The sequence below is a fragment of the Chlamydomonas reinhardtii genome, chromosome 6 (genome assembly GCF_000002595.2).
Source record: "Chlamydomonas reinhardtii strain CC-503 cw92 mt+ chromosome 6, whole genome shotgun sequence".
In the NCBI taxonomy this organism is placed as follows: Eukaryota; Viridiplantae; Chlorophyta; class Chlorophyceae; order Chlamydomonadales; family Chlamydomonadaceae; genus Chlamydomonas; species Chlamydomonas reinhardtii.
In genome coordinates this window covers 6233911-6247122 of record NC_057009.1, presented here as the reverse complement: position 1 = coordinate 6247122, position 13212 = coordinate 6233911, and the positions used below count along the sequence as shown (strand labels likewise).

At 62.5% G+C, this 13212-nt stretch overlaps 3 protein-coding genes across 3 annotated transcripts; 1 reads left to right on the top strand and 2 right to left on the bottom strand.

Annotated features, from left to right (window-relative positions):
* Window positions 1-85: 85 nt before the first annotated feature.
* CHLRE_06g290900v5 (uncharacterized protein) lies at window positions 86-2524 on the bottom strand. The gene is made up of 7 exons (XM_001695347.2): window positions 2276-2524; window positions 2103-2163; window positions 1682-1867; window positions 1485-1512; window positions 1162-1275; window positions 848-982; window positions 86-695 (listed from the first exon to the last, which is right to left on the bottom strand). The coding sequence occupies exons 2-7, from the start codon at window positions 2156-2158 to the stop codon at window positions 594-596; spliced, it is 621 nt and encodes a 206-aa protein (XP_001695399.2). The 5' UTR covers window positions 2159-2163; window positions 2276-2524; the 3' UTR covers window positions 86-593.
* Window positions 2525-3666: 1142 nt separating this feature from the next.
* CHLRE_06g290850v5 (uncharacterized protein) lies at window positions 3667-6421 on the bottom strand. Its single transcript, XM_001695346.2, has 5 exons — window positions 6126-6421; window positions 4864-4953; window positions 4726-4763; window positions 4484-4539; window positions 3667-4237 (listed from the first exon to the last, which is right to left on the bottom strand). Exons 1-5 carry the CDS (start codon window positions 6214-6216, stop codon window positions 4090-4092), a joined length of 423 nt encoding a protein of 140 aa, XP_001695398.2. The 5' UTR covers window positions 6217-6421; the 3' UTR covers window positions 3667-4089.
* A 98-nt stretch (window positions 6422-6519) lies between these two features.
* CHLRE_06g290800v5 (uncharacterized protein) lies at window positions 6520-13207 on the top strand. Its single transcript, XM_001695473.2, has 11 exons — window positions 6520-6702; window positions 6859-6967; window positions 7055-7118; window positions 7354-7529; window positions 7640-9780; window positions 10108-10267; window positions 10649-10832; window positions 11095-11165; window positions 11514-11594; window positions 11817-11879; window positions 12069-13207. Exons 1-11 carry the CDS (start codon window positions 6548-6550, stop codon window positions 12549-12551), a joined length of 3687 nt encoding a protein of 1228 aa, XP_001695525.2. The 5' UTR covers window positions 6520-6547; the 3' UTR covers window positions 12552-13207.
* The last annotated feature ends 5 nt before the right edge of the window (window positions 13208-13212 follow it).

Here is a 13212-nt window from a genome sequence, read left to right as displayed (position 1 = left end):
AGGCACGTTGCACCTGATGCCTCCGGCTAAAGAGACGTGCAACGCAAGAGGCCACACCATCAGACGTACATTGGTGTCAGAAAGTACCGTAGCATGAAGTTACAAGGAAGTTCAAGCTGTCAAGCGTCTCTCACGGCAGCCACCAGCCACGTAAGCACATGTCGAATGCTCTTCTAACAGCGTACGAGATGAATCAATGGCTCGTTCGCATCACACTAGGTATCCCGAAGCACATGTTACGCTGTCTTATGCATGGAAGCGTAGTCACAGGTACACTGATTCCTGCCTCGCCTACATGGCTATGGCAGATCGAAGCCAGCGGCATGCCACTGCGTCCATGTGCGGCCTAAAAGTCGACAAGATAGCATGCAACAGGCGTGCCCTAGAACGCCCCTAGGTTGGCGCATTCCTCATCATCGGGCAGTATCTTTATAAATGCAGTACTGCTAGACCCGTTGCCGGTATAACTGTCACTCACCCATCCACCACACCCTCCATCCCACGCTTCCGACTCCAAAAGTAGCATCCAGCTGCCCAGCCACACCCAGCTGCGCGCAGCCGTGCCAGTTCCGTGCAGCGCCACCGCCGCGGCCTTAGGCTATGCCCGCCGCCTGCAGCTTGGCCATGAGCGTCTGGATTTTGGCGTCCTTCAGCCGCACCAGCTGCTCCAGCTTGCGGACCTTGGTCTCCAGGATCTGTTGTTTACGAGTGTGCGAAAAAGAAGTGAGTATCAACATACGACGATAGCCCGCTTATGCCCGCGGCTACACTGTACGTGCGTGCTTCGCGTTTTGCGGCCAACTTGTGCGACTTCAACGACACAAGGGACCACGAGTCCACGCCCGACCTGGTTGGTTTCCCGCAGCTCCGCAATGACGGCGTCCTTCTCTGCGATGATCTCCGGCGCAATGGCGGCGTTCATCTTGGCCGACAGCGGCGCCATCACGCCCATGGGCATGGCCGCACCCACCACGCCCGGAGCCTGCACGGCAGCGCGGCGGCCGGGATGCCAGCTCAAATCTAACACCCAACACGTCGGTAGGTGCGGTCTGTTTGAACCGACCAGGGTTGTCAGTTGCCGCCGCCGGCACGTCCTTGTGCACCATCACGCACGAGCCTAGTCACACAGTCTGACGGCCGCACGGCCATCCCGATACTCACCGGTCCTGGTGCAGGCCGCGCCATCATCATAGGGTGTTGCTGCAGCACGGGCATTTGCTGCTGCTGCTGCTGCGGCACCATCTGCTGCTGGTAGGTGAGCATGGGGTCCGACGCCTGAGTGCCACGGTGTGGCGCAGTTGAGTTGTGGGGCAGGCGCACTTTAGCTGGTCGGCCCCTGGTCTACCCCATGCCTTTGTACACCGGCCTACTCAACCTTCTGTTGTCGTGCCCTGGCATGGGCCCTGAAATGAATGGCTGGGCCCGCCATCCTACCCCATCTCCACCACAAGCCAAGCCTAGCGACGAAAGTAGCCCGAACTCACCTGCGCGGCGACACCGGGGCTGGCGTCCCTGTACACGCATGACCAAGGTGTTGAGAAGGGACGTGATCCGGATTAGTCCCCAGCGCAAATGCGTGACCCGTACTCGGTCCCTCACAACCGGTACGGTTTCTGCGTGCATCCCAATCTATGGTGTCCTGAAGCTGTTATTGCATAGCCGCTGGCACCACCGCACCCACCCGTGCTCCTCCTTGTACTTGGCGATTTTGACCTTGATGAGCTTCAGCACCCGCTCCACTGCCCCCGGTTTGCAATTGCAACAGGCCTCGCAGTCCTGCTTCGTGGCCATGAAGCCTAACCGCTTAAACACCTTGGCGTTCAGCGTATTCCAGTTGTACATCTTTTGTTGCAGGCCGTTAGCAGAGCTGCAGTGAAACAGTATTAGGTCAGTGCACTGAGCTACCTCCGCTGGCAAGGGGTTCGGGTGTCGCATTCAAAGCCCCTGGCCCCCAAACGTGCAGCACGTCTGTCCCTCAGGCAATAGACTTGCATGCCCAGTTGCCATGCTGACGGCCATCACCCCCTCCAAAAAGCGAGTGCCCCGAGTGTGTGGTGGTGACACTGGTGGTACATGGTGGCACTTGGCGTTTGCTGGTCCACCTGTAGTTGTGCAGCTCCACCAGCTTCGGGTAGAAGTGGTGCACGACCTCCGCCATGAGCACTGTATTATTTCAGGCAGTTGAGGGGCCGTTTTGAGGTGTTCCCGCGCGAGCGAACGACATCCTTCCACCCATGTGCCCGCTAGCGCCGCAGTTTGTTCGTTAGGCGCTCACCTCCATCGCTAAAGTCGCGAGCAATGTTCCGCTTCGGACGCGACAAGGGAATTTCGTCGACCCAGGTGTAGAGCCCCTGCAGCTCGTGCTCCGCGACGTCCATGGCTTGATTCTTTCTGCTATTGATGCCTTCAAGGTTATGTCTGCGCTATCAAGCCAGTTGTTTGTGGGTCCAAGTTCGACAAATGGCAGTAGTGCGCTGCCTAAGGGTCCTTGTAATTTGGCGTGATGAACTTTGTGCACGAGTTGTTATTAGTGCAAGGTGACTGTGAGTCCACGATTGGCGGCGACGAAAGGCCTGGTCAACGCGTGGATTTCGTCCCTCGTGCCCGCCCCTCGGAGCCCCTCCGACTCCTGTCACCCTTCCCCCGCACTCCCGGACCCTTCCCCCGCAGTCCCGGGTAGACCAGGGGTAGTTCCAATACATATTATAACGCTCAGGTGTTTTCGCTTACCGCACACAGACAGAACCCCACAAAACCCGGGGGCATTGTCGATAACTGGCGCGATTGGAACTGTAAGTGTCCAGCCTTGCAGCGACCGCGTGATGTGAAACTACACAAGACGGTTTGTCGTGAACAAGGAAGTCCGCCTTTATGCTCTCAGCTCACAACCCGGGGCCTTTCTCGGTAGTGGCCGACATTGTGAGTGGCTGACAATCGCCTTCCCTAGTAACCTGAAGCAGCGCTGCACTTCCGCTGCCCCCCCCCCCACGTGATGGAGTAGCACTCGCAAAGTGACTATGTTGGACGTCAACTGTCGGACGCTGCTTCCGTGGAGGGCGTTGTCCGGTAGCAGCGCCACCCCACCCCCTGGCCTCCGCCGGCGCCCTGCCTGCACCTGTACCCTCGTCAGGATACCGCTGTGGCGCCCGAAGGCTACTGCCCGTCGTGTAATGTTGAGCAGAATGGGCACTGCAGGGACCACCAGGGTCCATTCCAGTGCCCGAGTGGGCAGGCAGGAGGCATCAGGCATGGCCCCCTAGTAGGTTCCCTGTACATCTTGTGAATGACATTTGTGTTCGCATGTATTGTACAACTAGATTTGAGGAACGATACATACAGAGCATGTAGCGCATCGGAAGCAAACATCCTCCGATGAGGCACTAAGTGAGGAGCAAGACATTGCGGGCGGGGCCCGTCTTGATGGGCACAGGGGCACTGCGCTGCTGCCACAGCCCTCCTCACACCTTCCACGCACCTAACCCTGCTCTGGGAAGGAGCCTGTGGCTGTCACCAGCGCTATGGTGGTTAAGTAGATGGGCACCGCTGATGAGCAACAGGCTTTGAGCCCCGCTCACGCGGCTTTGGGGGTGAGGGGTATATCGGCATGGTATTCCTCCCAGTACCTATGGTAAGCCACCTTTCAGGAGCCATGGGTAGTCCCAGCTTTTGCGCCGGCACCCTGGCTTACAGAGCTTTTGTATTCTTCAGTGCAAGTCCTCATTTTCATACAAAAGGGCGCACCTCACGATGGGTACCATATTCAGTGCGCCCCGCATCAAACAGCCAGCTCGTACCACTCGCTTGACCATTTGCACCTACTTGCATAAGAACCTAGAACCATAGTCCAGGATACCGTTGTGGCCCCCGAAGGCTACTACCGGTCGTGTATTGGCTTGCCCTTGCCCGCAGGGTGACCCTCTCGGTTATAGCATCACCAGGACTACCAGGACGACCTCGCCTTACGCACTGAACGCCCCCATGAACCGCACACAAGCGTGCGTTCCAAGCCCTTCGGATTCCCCGTTGCGTAATCTTCGCCCACCCCCCATTAGCGCAAGCGTACGGCACTGCCACAAGTATCCCGCAGCCTCATTTTGGAAGGCCACCCGCGGACGCCGTGTGCTTTGCGTACACCGCTGCACCGATGCCCGTGACTGATAGGATGCCGCCTATGGCCAGCGGCCAAAAGGAGGACATGGTGTAGGCGCGCGCGCTCACGTCCACGAGCCCCTTGACACTGCAGGCACACAAATACACATGGGTTGCACGCGCCGAGGGGCCCGCCGCAGCGACAGGGTTGAGGCCGTGAATGCGTGGTTGCGGTGCTCACGCACAATTCGCTACGCATGGCACACTTGACGCAACCGGTCAAGGCAGGCTCACAGATGAGGTGTCGATACCTTCTGTGCTTCATTCGTCCAAATGATCAAACCCACCGACTGCCGTACGCACCGGGTACTGCGGCCCATACCACGACACCTACCAGATATTGTCGCCCTGCTTGACAGCCATGCCAATCCCTGGGTTGAGCTGATAAAACTGCGCACGGAGGCGTCATGGAATAGTACAATGGAACTTAGGGCAGTATCTTGAGGTGAACCGCGTTGGCCATCCGGGGTGTGGGACAGCACGCATGCATGCATACTCGTGCAACGCCATCCGGGCCTCCCCGCCCCTAGTGCTCAGTGTTGCCATACATGAGCCCCGCATTACACCGTGACAAACCTGGTGCTGTGTGAGCGAGAACATCTTGTACAGCGACTCTGTGAGTGATACACGAGCGGCATCAAAACATGATGGGTTCTGGCAGTGAAAGGGTCCGCAGGCAAGGGTTGTAAGGGGCTGTAACGACCGTGTTCGCACCTGGAGACTCGTAGCCTTGCACCTCGTATACCTCCTGACAATCGATGCCAAGAGACCAGAAGTGTTTTTTAGTCTCCATGCTCATGCTCCCTGTACAGCACACCGTGGACATGCATTAAGCTTCCTAGCTAAGATGCACGCAGCACTGTGGCAGGAGCGAGGCAGGGGCGCGTGGCGAGTGTTCCCGGGTGGAAGGGCCTGGGGCAGGGCGGAGGTGCCGCTGCTCACACGCCGCCGCTTCTTGCCACCACTCTGCCCAGATTCTAGGTATTCAGATTAGGCAGCTGTACTTGGACATCAGGAAACAAACATGCACCCGATGTATTCCCGCGGGGTGTGTCCGTAACTCCGTATGTACAGTGCAGTGCGCAGTCCTGCAGCGGCTAGCACGGCTAGCGCGCCCAGTCAGCGCCACCCCACCCCCTGGCCTCCACCGGCGCCCCCGCGTGCACCTGTACCCTCGTCAGGGTGCCATTGTGGCGCCCGGAGGCTATGCCCGTCGTATAATGTTGGGCAGAATGGGCACTGCAGGGACCACCAGGGTTAATTCCAGTGTCCGAGTGGGCAGGCAGGAGGCATGGCCCCCTAGTTGGTTCCCTGTACCTTATGAATGACATTTGTGTTCGCATGTATTGTACAACCAGATTTGAGGAACGATACATACAGAGCATGTACCGCCTCGGAAGCATACATCCTACGATGAGGCACTTAGCGAGGAGCAAGCCATTGCGGGCGGGGCCCGTCTTGATGGGCACAGGGTTTGGGGTTGACACTGCTGTGACAGCCCTCCTCCCACCTTCCACGCACACCACTTCAGCGAAGAAGACCTAACCCGGCTCTGGAAGGTGTAGTAGCCGGAGCCTGCTGTAACCAGCGCTATGGTGGTTAAGTAGATAGGCATCGCTGATGAGCAACAGGTTTTGAGCCCCGCTCACGCGGCTTTGGGAGGGGGCTTGTCTACGAATGTCACCTAGCCAAACCTAGCGCACACACACACACACACACACACACACACACACACACACACACACACACACACACACACACACACACACACACACACACACACACACACACACACACACACACGCCATGACGCTGTTTCCACCACGACGCGAGGGCGAAAGTCCTAGCCTGCATCAGTTACCCATTGGGATGCACGCATGCCGGAAGCAGCAATGTCGGCTCGGAAACCCTCGAACACACGGGCAGCCCCCGCGCAACATCCCACGCCTCCGCCCCAGCTGCCCCCGTGCACGTACCTCCCGCCACGCTAAGCAGTTGATGTTGGTGGTATTGGAAGTAGCCTATCAGCACGACGAGAGTGACAAAAAAGCCCCCGAACAGGGCCATCGTCCTTTTCCTCATTTTGCCAGGATAGAGTGCAGGCAGGCTTTATTTTTACTATTTTGGTCAGGGTGTTTATGACCAAGGTGTGCCTAGCGCTCAAGTGTAGCTGTCGAGTGATAAAATTTCTCCCGAAGACACCAACTTGGCGATCCTTTCAGTTATGCGCTTTGCAGAGGATGGTATCGTGCATGCATGCTTGTGGTGTTTAGTAAGTTATTGTGGGCTGTGAGAGACTGTGATTGGGGCATACATTCGGGTTGACAGTTGCCCCGGTCTGCAGGCGCTCACCTATCTCTGATCCATGGCGTTGCACAGCATTAGATAACGGGAACAGATGTCTAGGGGCGTGCTGGCGGAGAAGTGGCGGGCTGCCAAGGAGCGCGGGAGTTTGTCTACCGTGCTGGACCTGAGCCTGTCTGATACGACTACCTACCGATTCGGACGACTTGTTATCACTTCGGTTCGACTGCATGACGTCGGACTTGTCGGGTGCGTTCCGACGAGAACCCTTGACAGATTGCCTTGACTGCTCTGGCTGCAGGCAGGATACACTTGCTTATGCGAACTGCCGAGTTATACCAGAGATATTTCCGCAGCAAACCGTGTGGGTCTTGTTGACCGGGGCGTGACTCTCCTGCTGCGCAGGGCCAAGGAGCCGGCGCCGGCCGCCTCCGAGCCCGCGAGCGATACCGAGGCTTCATCAATTGTTTCTGAGCTCGCGAGCTTAGGGCTGCCAACCGCATTTGGCAAGAAGGTGCGCACATGTCGATCGCGGCGGGTTGGCCAGTTGGGGGTGCTAACTATCGCGCCACCCGGGGCTGGATTGCTTGCTACCATGCAGGGAGGTGGCCCCCGCGATGCTGCGAAGCGCGGAGGTGCCGGCACAAGCAGCCGGTTTGCCGCAGGTGCGTGTGGCCTTGGCGTACTACGGTAGTGTTGGCCGTTTGGGGTAAGGCTGTAGTTGGTGTTGTGCACAGGCCCAGGGACAGTGCCGCTTCAAGGGAGGTAAACCGTTGGGTCGTAACGTGCATTGTCCAAAGGAAACTGTTGGGTCGTAACGTGCATTGTCCAAAGGGCGTGAGAAGGGCTGAGCACGCCCACCTGATGACCCAAGTCACCCAACCTCATGTACCCGCACAGGCGAGCGGCGGCCTCGAGGCGCGAATGACTCCAATGGTGGCGGCCGTGGCCCTCAAGGGGGCAGTACAGGGGGTGAAGACGAGACCGAGGGCAGTGCTCGGGCGAAAGACACGCCCTGGGTTCAGAGCTTTGACGAGCGCTGGGGCTGCCACTACTACCACAACTCACTGACGCAGGTGAGGTGGGGTTAACGGCCTGGGATCAACACACATTGCATTGCCAGCAGCAGCTTGGGATGGGCGGGATGTCGGTGGCTAATGCACATTGGCGCATTGGCACTGTGTAGGAGTCGGTGTGGGAGGAGCCGGCGGAGGGCTACGTCCCGTGGACAGGCCACACGCAGCCACCCCAGCAACGGCATGGGGACACAGCCGCGGCCGCCACTAGCAGCGCACCGAAAGCAGCAGCAGCAGGGGGCTCGCGGCCTGCGCCGCGTATGTTGACGGAGGAAGAGCTGCTGAAGAGCATGGGCCTGTGGCAGGGAGGAAGCAGCGGTGCCGGCGGCGCGACCGGCGCAGAGGCGGGCGGGAGTAGCGCAACAGCGCAGCCCGCTGGCGACACAGGTGGCTCGTTGCTGCGCGGCCTCATAGGTGGTGGCGGAGCGAAAGGGGCAGCACTGGGTGCAGCGCCCTCTGCGGCATCAGCGTCGGCACATCTGCCGCAGCGCGTAGTGCCTGCGACGGCGATGTCCGAGGAGCAGCTCCTGGCTAGGATGGCAGCGGCAGCAAGCATGCCGGCGCCGCCGCCGGCGCCCCTGCCGCCCGCGCCCAGCCCTTTGCCACCCCCGCCGCCTCTTCCAATCCCGCCGCCACCCAGCCCGCCACCGCCTCCAGCACCCGAGGCAGCCGTTGATGCAGCGCCGCCGTCGGCACAGCAGCGGCCGCAGAAGCCGCCAGGGCGCATGCTGACAGAGGAAGACATCCTGCGGAGCATGGGCCTGCTCGAGGGCGGCGGCCGCACGGGCACCGAAGCGGCGGCAGGGGCTAGCAATGCAGGCCCCGCTGCGGCGCAGGACTCAGAAGCCAGGGCGGCAGCGGGGCAGTCCTCGCGCTCCGCTGCACCGCCGCCAGGCTTTGGGGGGCACGCGGCGGCCGGGCCCGGTGCTGCTCCTCCCCAAAGTGGCCCGGGGCACGCCTATCCTCATACGCAGGGCCCGCCGCATGGCGGCCCTTACGGGCCCCCCGGCTCACATGGGCCACACGGCCACCCGCCGCCTCCGCACCATGGCCACCCGCCGGCGATGGCAGGACCACCGCCGCCGGGATTCCACCCGCACGGGCCGCCAGGGATGCCGCGGCCGCCGCCGCCAGGCTTCGGCCCTCAGCATCCCATGCCGCCGCCGCCCGGAATGCCGCATCCGGCCAACGGCGGCTGGCCTCCTCATGGCGTCCCCATGCCGCCGCCTTTCCACGGCCCGGGGATGCCGCCACCTGGTATGCCAATGCCTCCAGGCGCGCCTCCGGGCTTCGGTCCGCCGCCGCCGCCGTACGGCATGCACGGGCCCCCATACGGGCCGCCGTACGGCCATGCGCTGCCGCCGGGCTATGGGCTGCCGATGGGGCCGCCGGGCTTTGGCGGGCCGCCACCGCCACCGGGCTTCCAGCCGCCACACCCGCACGGCCCTCCGCACCCCCACAACCAGCACCTGCACCATGGGCCACCGCACCCGCACTCGCACGGTCCGTTTCCCCATGGCCCGCACCCGGGCCAGCATCCGCCGCCGCTAGATCTCCCCCACGGGCACCCACACGGTCACGGACTCGGTCACGGTCATCCTCATGGTCGGCCGCCGCTACCGTCGCCACCGCCGCCGCCCACGCCCGCTGGCGGCGACCCCGCCGGTCAGGCCTCCGCCAACGGGAACCAGCAGCGCCAGCAACCGGACGGCACGGGGCAACCGCAGTCGCACCCGCAGTCGCACCCGCAGCAGCAGCCGGCTGGCGGCAGCGGTGACAGCGGTCGCCGGGGCGCTATGTGGACGTTGGAGGAGCTGGAGCGGCAGCTGGAGATGCTGGCTGTGGAGGGAGAAGTGGAGGATGGGGCTGCCGGCGGCGGCGCCCACACGCACCGGGGCGGGCGCGGGAGGCAGCATGGTGACGACTCGGCCGGCGGCGCAGGCGCCGCCGGTGGCCGCCGCTCCCGCGGCGGCAACGCCGGCAGTGGTGGCGCGCGGAGCTCGCTGCACGGCCAGGCCGCAGCCCGCAACCAGCAGCAGCAGCAGCAGCAGCAGGCGAGGCAGCAGAAGCAGCAGCCGCACCCGGGCGCCGCGGTACGGCACGGCAAGCGCGGCGGTGCCGGTTCGGGTGTAAACACGGAGGGCGGCGAGGACACGGAGAACGACGACGCGGCCTTCTACGACTCGTTTGCGGCGCCGGCGCGGCGGCCGGCGCCGGTGACGAACATGCCTGCCGTCGGCGACGATGACGGGTGGGTGCGCAGGCAGTGTGGGCAACGGGTTGTTCCTTGGGCAGGGCGCGGGAAGCGGCATGTGCGCTACCACCCTCGCATTCCCAAAACATTACTGCACCGGCTTGCGATGCACACCTAGCCCCGTTGCGACATCACAGCCACACGTAGCACGACGCACACCTGCCGCACCCATCGCATTCAGCACCCGCCACAGTCACCCTGCTCACCCCGGATGGAATCTATGCAACACTCGCGTGTTCATCATCGCCTTCGCTTGGCCCAGTGTGCACCGAGCCCCTCCCCGTCAAGCGCACCCAACCCCGCCCTCCTGCCCTGCCCCCGCAGCACTCGGCGCATTACGCTGGACCCCAACACCGCTGCCTACGTGCGCACGCTACTGCCGCGCTCGGCGGCCAAGTACTGGATGCAGCGCTACAGCCTGTTCAGCCGCTTTGACGAGGGCGTGCAGCTGGACACGGAGGGCTGGTGGTCGGTCACACCCGAGGTGCGGCGCCGGCGGGCGGGTCATGTTCAAGCCGGAAGTAACTGGGGGTGGCTTGACAGGTCCACTAGACCAGTAAAGAGCAGGAGATGCGAGGACGTGGGGTGGCGAGGACGAAGGGTTCAAAGAGCAGGAGGACGGGGTTTGGCGTGTTAAGGCGGGCTGCGCCTGCTGCGCCTGCTGCCTCTGCTGCGTCCGCACTTGCCGTCTGTGCTGCGTCTGGTCCTCGCTTGGGCTGCCGCCGCCGCCTGGGCCCTCACGCCACGCCGGTGTGCCCCCCCCCCCCTCTACCACTGGTTTAGTTTGGGCTGGTATTTACAACCCCCCGCTACCACTTCCTTAACTAGTCATGAATGTAAGCCCCCCGCCCCGCCCCTTCTGCAGGTACTGGCCTCGCACCAGGCGCTGCGCTCCCGCGACCTGGCGGCGGGCGGGCGGGGGCGCGTGGCGCTCGACGCGTGCTGCGGCTGCGGTGGCAACGTGATCCAGATGGCGGCGGGCGTGTTCCCCGTGGTGTACGGGGTGGAGATCTCGGAGCGGCGCGTGGAGATGGCGCGGCACAATGCGGGTGCGTGGCGCACCACAGCGCAAGAGGACCGCTTGACCGCTTGCTGGCGGGGAAGGGGAAGGGGATGCTGGCAGGGGTACTTAGCGACTTTCATGGAAGACCTAAAAGTAAAAGGGTTGGAAGGCGAAGGCCAGTGAGAGTGCGTCGCGAGGGGGCGAGTCCTGCCGTGCCTGGCCCGCCTTCTGCATGAGCGCGGCGCCGATCTAGTCGACTCCTCCACTCCTGCTCTGCCCCGTCCTCTGCCCGCCCCCCCCCCCCTCAGCTGTATACGAGGTGTCGCCGCGATGCCAGTTCGTGTGCGCCGACTTCTTCCAGGTGGCTCCCAACCTCAAGGTGAGGAAAGCAGGGCGCGAGGCAGGGAGGGATAGGGACGGTGGATATACGGATGAGGCAACCCATTGCAAGGGCATTGGCGTGTGCACGTTATGTGCCGCGATGGGAAAGTGCGCACGGCTGTGCGTGCGTGCGTGCATGCTCTCGCCACACAGCCTCTTCCTCTGCTGGGCCCGGTCCTGCATATCCCACCTCCACCTCCACCGCGCTCCTGCGCTTTGACCTCTCTTTTTTGCATTCGGCCTTTACCTCCCTCATTTGGTAACGACTTCGTCTGCGGTCTTCAGTGCCTCCTGTACGGCTTTTCCAAGCATCCTTGCAACCCCCATCCGCCTCCACCTGTGCCAGGTTGACGTGCTGTTCATGTCTCCACCCTGGGGCGGGCCCAAGTACCAGCACGTAAACACGTTCGACGTCTTCTACCCGCTGGCGAGTCCCGTTTCTCTGAGCGCGTCGGCAACATGTCTTTGTGAATACGGCACTTAATGGGATGGGCGCTCAGCAGGGGCGCTGCTACTCGCGTGGGTGCCCGTCCAGACACTCGTCGTCGCACATCCTTTCGCCTTCGCTGCTACTCTTGCTGCTTGTGCCGGGTGTCCTGTTTTGCTTCTCTGTCCTACCCCGTGCCGCTGCTGCTGCTGCCGCCGCCAGGTGGGCTTCAACCAGTCGCTGGTGCGGCTGTTGGATGTGGCTATGGACTGCGTGCGAGACCAGGTGGGGCGGGAGGTAGAAGCGGAGGGTGGAGCCGCCTTTGACGCCAGTCCATACACGATAGCAGCTATGGTAGTTTACCTGGTCACCGTCGTTCGCGTTCTGTACCGAGCTTGTTCGTGCGTTATGTCCCCTCTCGCCCACCCGCGACCCTGCCACGCTCGCAATCTCGCACACACGCCCGTGCCGCAGGATGGTGTGGTTGCGGCCTTCCTGCCGCGCAACACCGACCTGTCGCAGCTGGCGGCGGTGGTGCCGGAGGCGGCGGTGTGGGAGGTGGAGCGCGCCTACGTTAACAACAAGCTCAAGGGCATCACCCTGTATTGCCACCCAGGCCGGGGCAAGCGCGGCAGCGGCGGCGAGCCCAACGTTCGCGCCAAGGCAGAGGTGGAGCATGCCGCGGCGGTGGAGGCGCTGCACGCTGCAGGGGCGGTGGAGGCGGCTGCCGCCGCCGCGGAGGCGGTGGGCGGCGCAAGCGCTCTGGAGCCGGGGTCTGGGTCCGGGCGGGAGAGCAGCAGCGGGCGGCGGCGTGGCGGCGGCGGCGGCGGCGGCAGGGGCAAGGGCGCGGGAGGCGGCGCGGGAGATGCGGGGGCGGCGACCAGTGTGCTGCTGGGTGGCGAGCTGAATGACGCCGTGATGCTGCAGGAGCTGGAGCGGGCCCTCGCGGGGCTGTAGTGGAGAGAGCTAGAGTCAGTGTGGTGTGGCATTGATGTGTCGCGGGCGATTTCAACCTGCTGGGCTGTGTAAGAGTCCGCACTCGGCAAATGGCGGCGGGCACGGCGCCGACTAGCTGTGGGCTGGGGGGGGGGGGCGACGCAGGTTTCAGGTGTCGGTGCACTCGCGGGGATGTGCACTTAACGTACGATTGGGAGGTGCAAGGCACTGGAATGTCAACGGACTGCCCGGCGTGATGGGCATGAAGCCCGTTCGTTCCCCTGCTGTAGAGTCAACATCTGTGTGTTTGATCCAGCTCATTTTGGGGGGAAATGTTCATATTTGCTGTGCAGCTTTTATCTAATTACTCTGGATACCGTGTCATTGCTGGTATGTAAGTGAGGGGTCGTGCTGCGTCAGCTGATGCTGTCGGGCCCCTTGTCGACTTGATTCCTAAGCTATGTCCTCCGCGACTGGGGCATGAAGCATGAGTGCAGTTGGCTGAAAGAGGATTAGAGGATGTATGTGGGACCTTACACCTGGCCACGCGAAAATTTCTGTGTCTACCACGCCAGGCACCTGTCCGCATCTGAAGCAAAGGTGGTCTGTGTATAGCAAAGGAACGCAATGGCCCTTGCTCCTGGCCAGACCCTGCTCATCCATTGGCTTTCTTCAGTTCACA

Bases quoted from the DNA above. Each gene is read 5' to 3' on its own strand.
- CHLRE_06g290900v5 (XM_001695347.2), bottom strand. From the start codon at position 2,158: ATGGCGGAGGTCGTGCACCACTTCTACCCGAAGCTGGTGGAGCTGCAC. The intron at 1,868-2,102 runs GTGGACCAGCAA...GTTTCACTGCAG, and splicing joins GTGGAGCTGCACAACTACAG to CTCTGCTAACGGCCTGCAAC. The intron at 983-1,161 runs GTGAGTATCGGG...GCTGCCGTGCAG, and splicing joins CGCGGCCTGCACCAGGACCG to GCTCCGGGCGTGGTGGGTGC.
- CHLRE_06g290850v5 (XM_001695346.2), bottom strand. From the start codon at position 6,216: ATGGCCCTGTTCGGGGGCTTTTTTGTCACTCTCGTCGTGCTGATAGGC. The intron at 4,954-6,125 runs GTACGTGCACGG...TGTGCTGTACAG, and splicing joins ACTGCTTAGCGTGGCGGGAG to GGAGCATGAGCATGGAGACT. The intron at 4,764-4,863 runs GTGCGAACACGG...TATCACTCACAG, and splicing joins GCAAGGCTACGAGTCTCCAG to AGTCGCTGTACAAGATGTTC.
- CHLRE_06g290800v5 (XM_001695473.2), top strand. From the start codon at position 6,548: ATGTCTAGGGGCGTGCTGGCGGAGAAGTGGCGGGCTGCCAAGGAGCGC. The intron at 6,703-6,858 runs GTGCGTTCCGAC...CCTGCTGCGCAG, and splicing joins CATGACGTCGGACTTGTCGG to GGCCAAGGAGCCGGCGCCGG. The intron at 11,880-12,068 runs GTGGGGCGGGAG...CCCGTGCCGCAG, and splicing joins TGGACTGCGTGCGAGACCAG to GATGGTGTGGTTGCGGCCTT.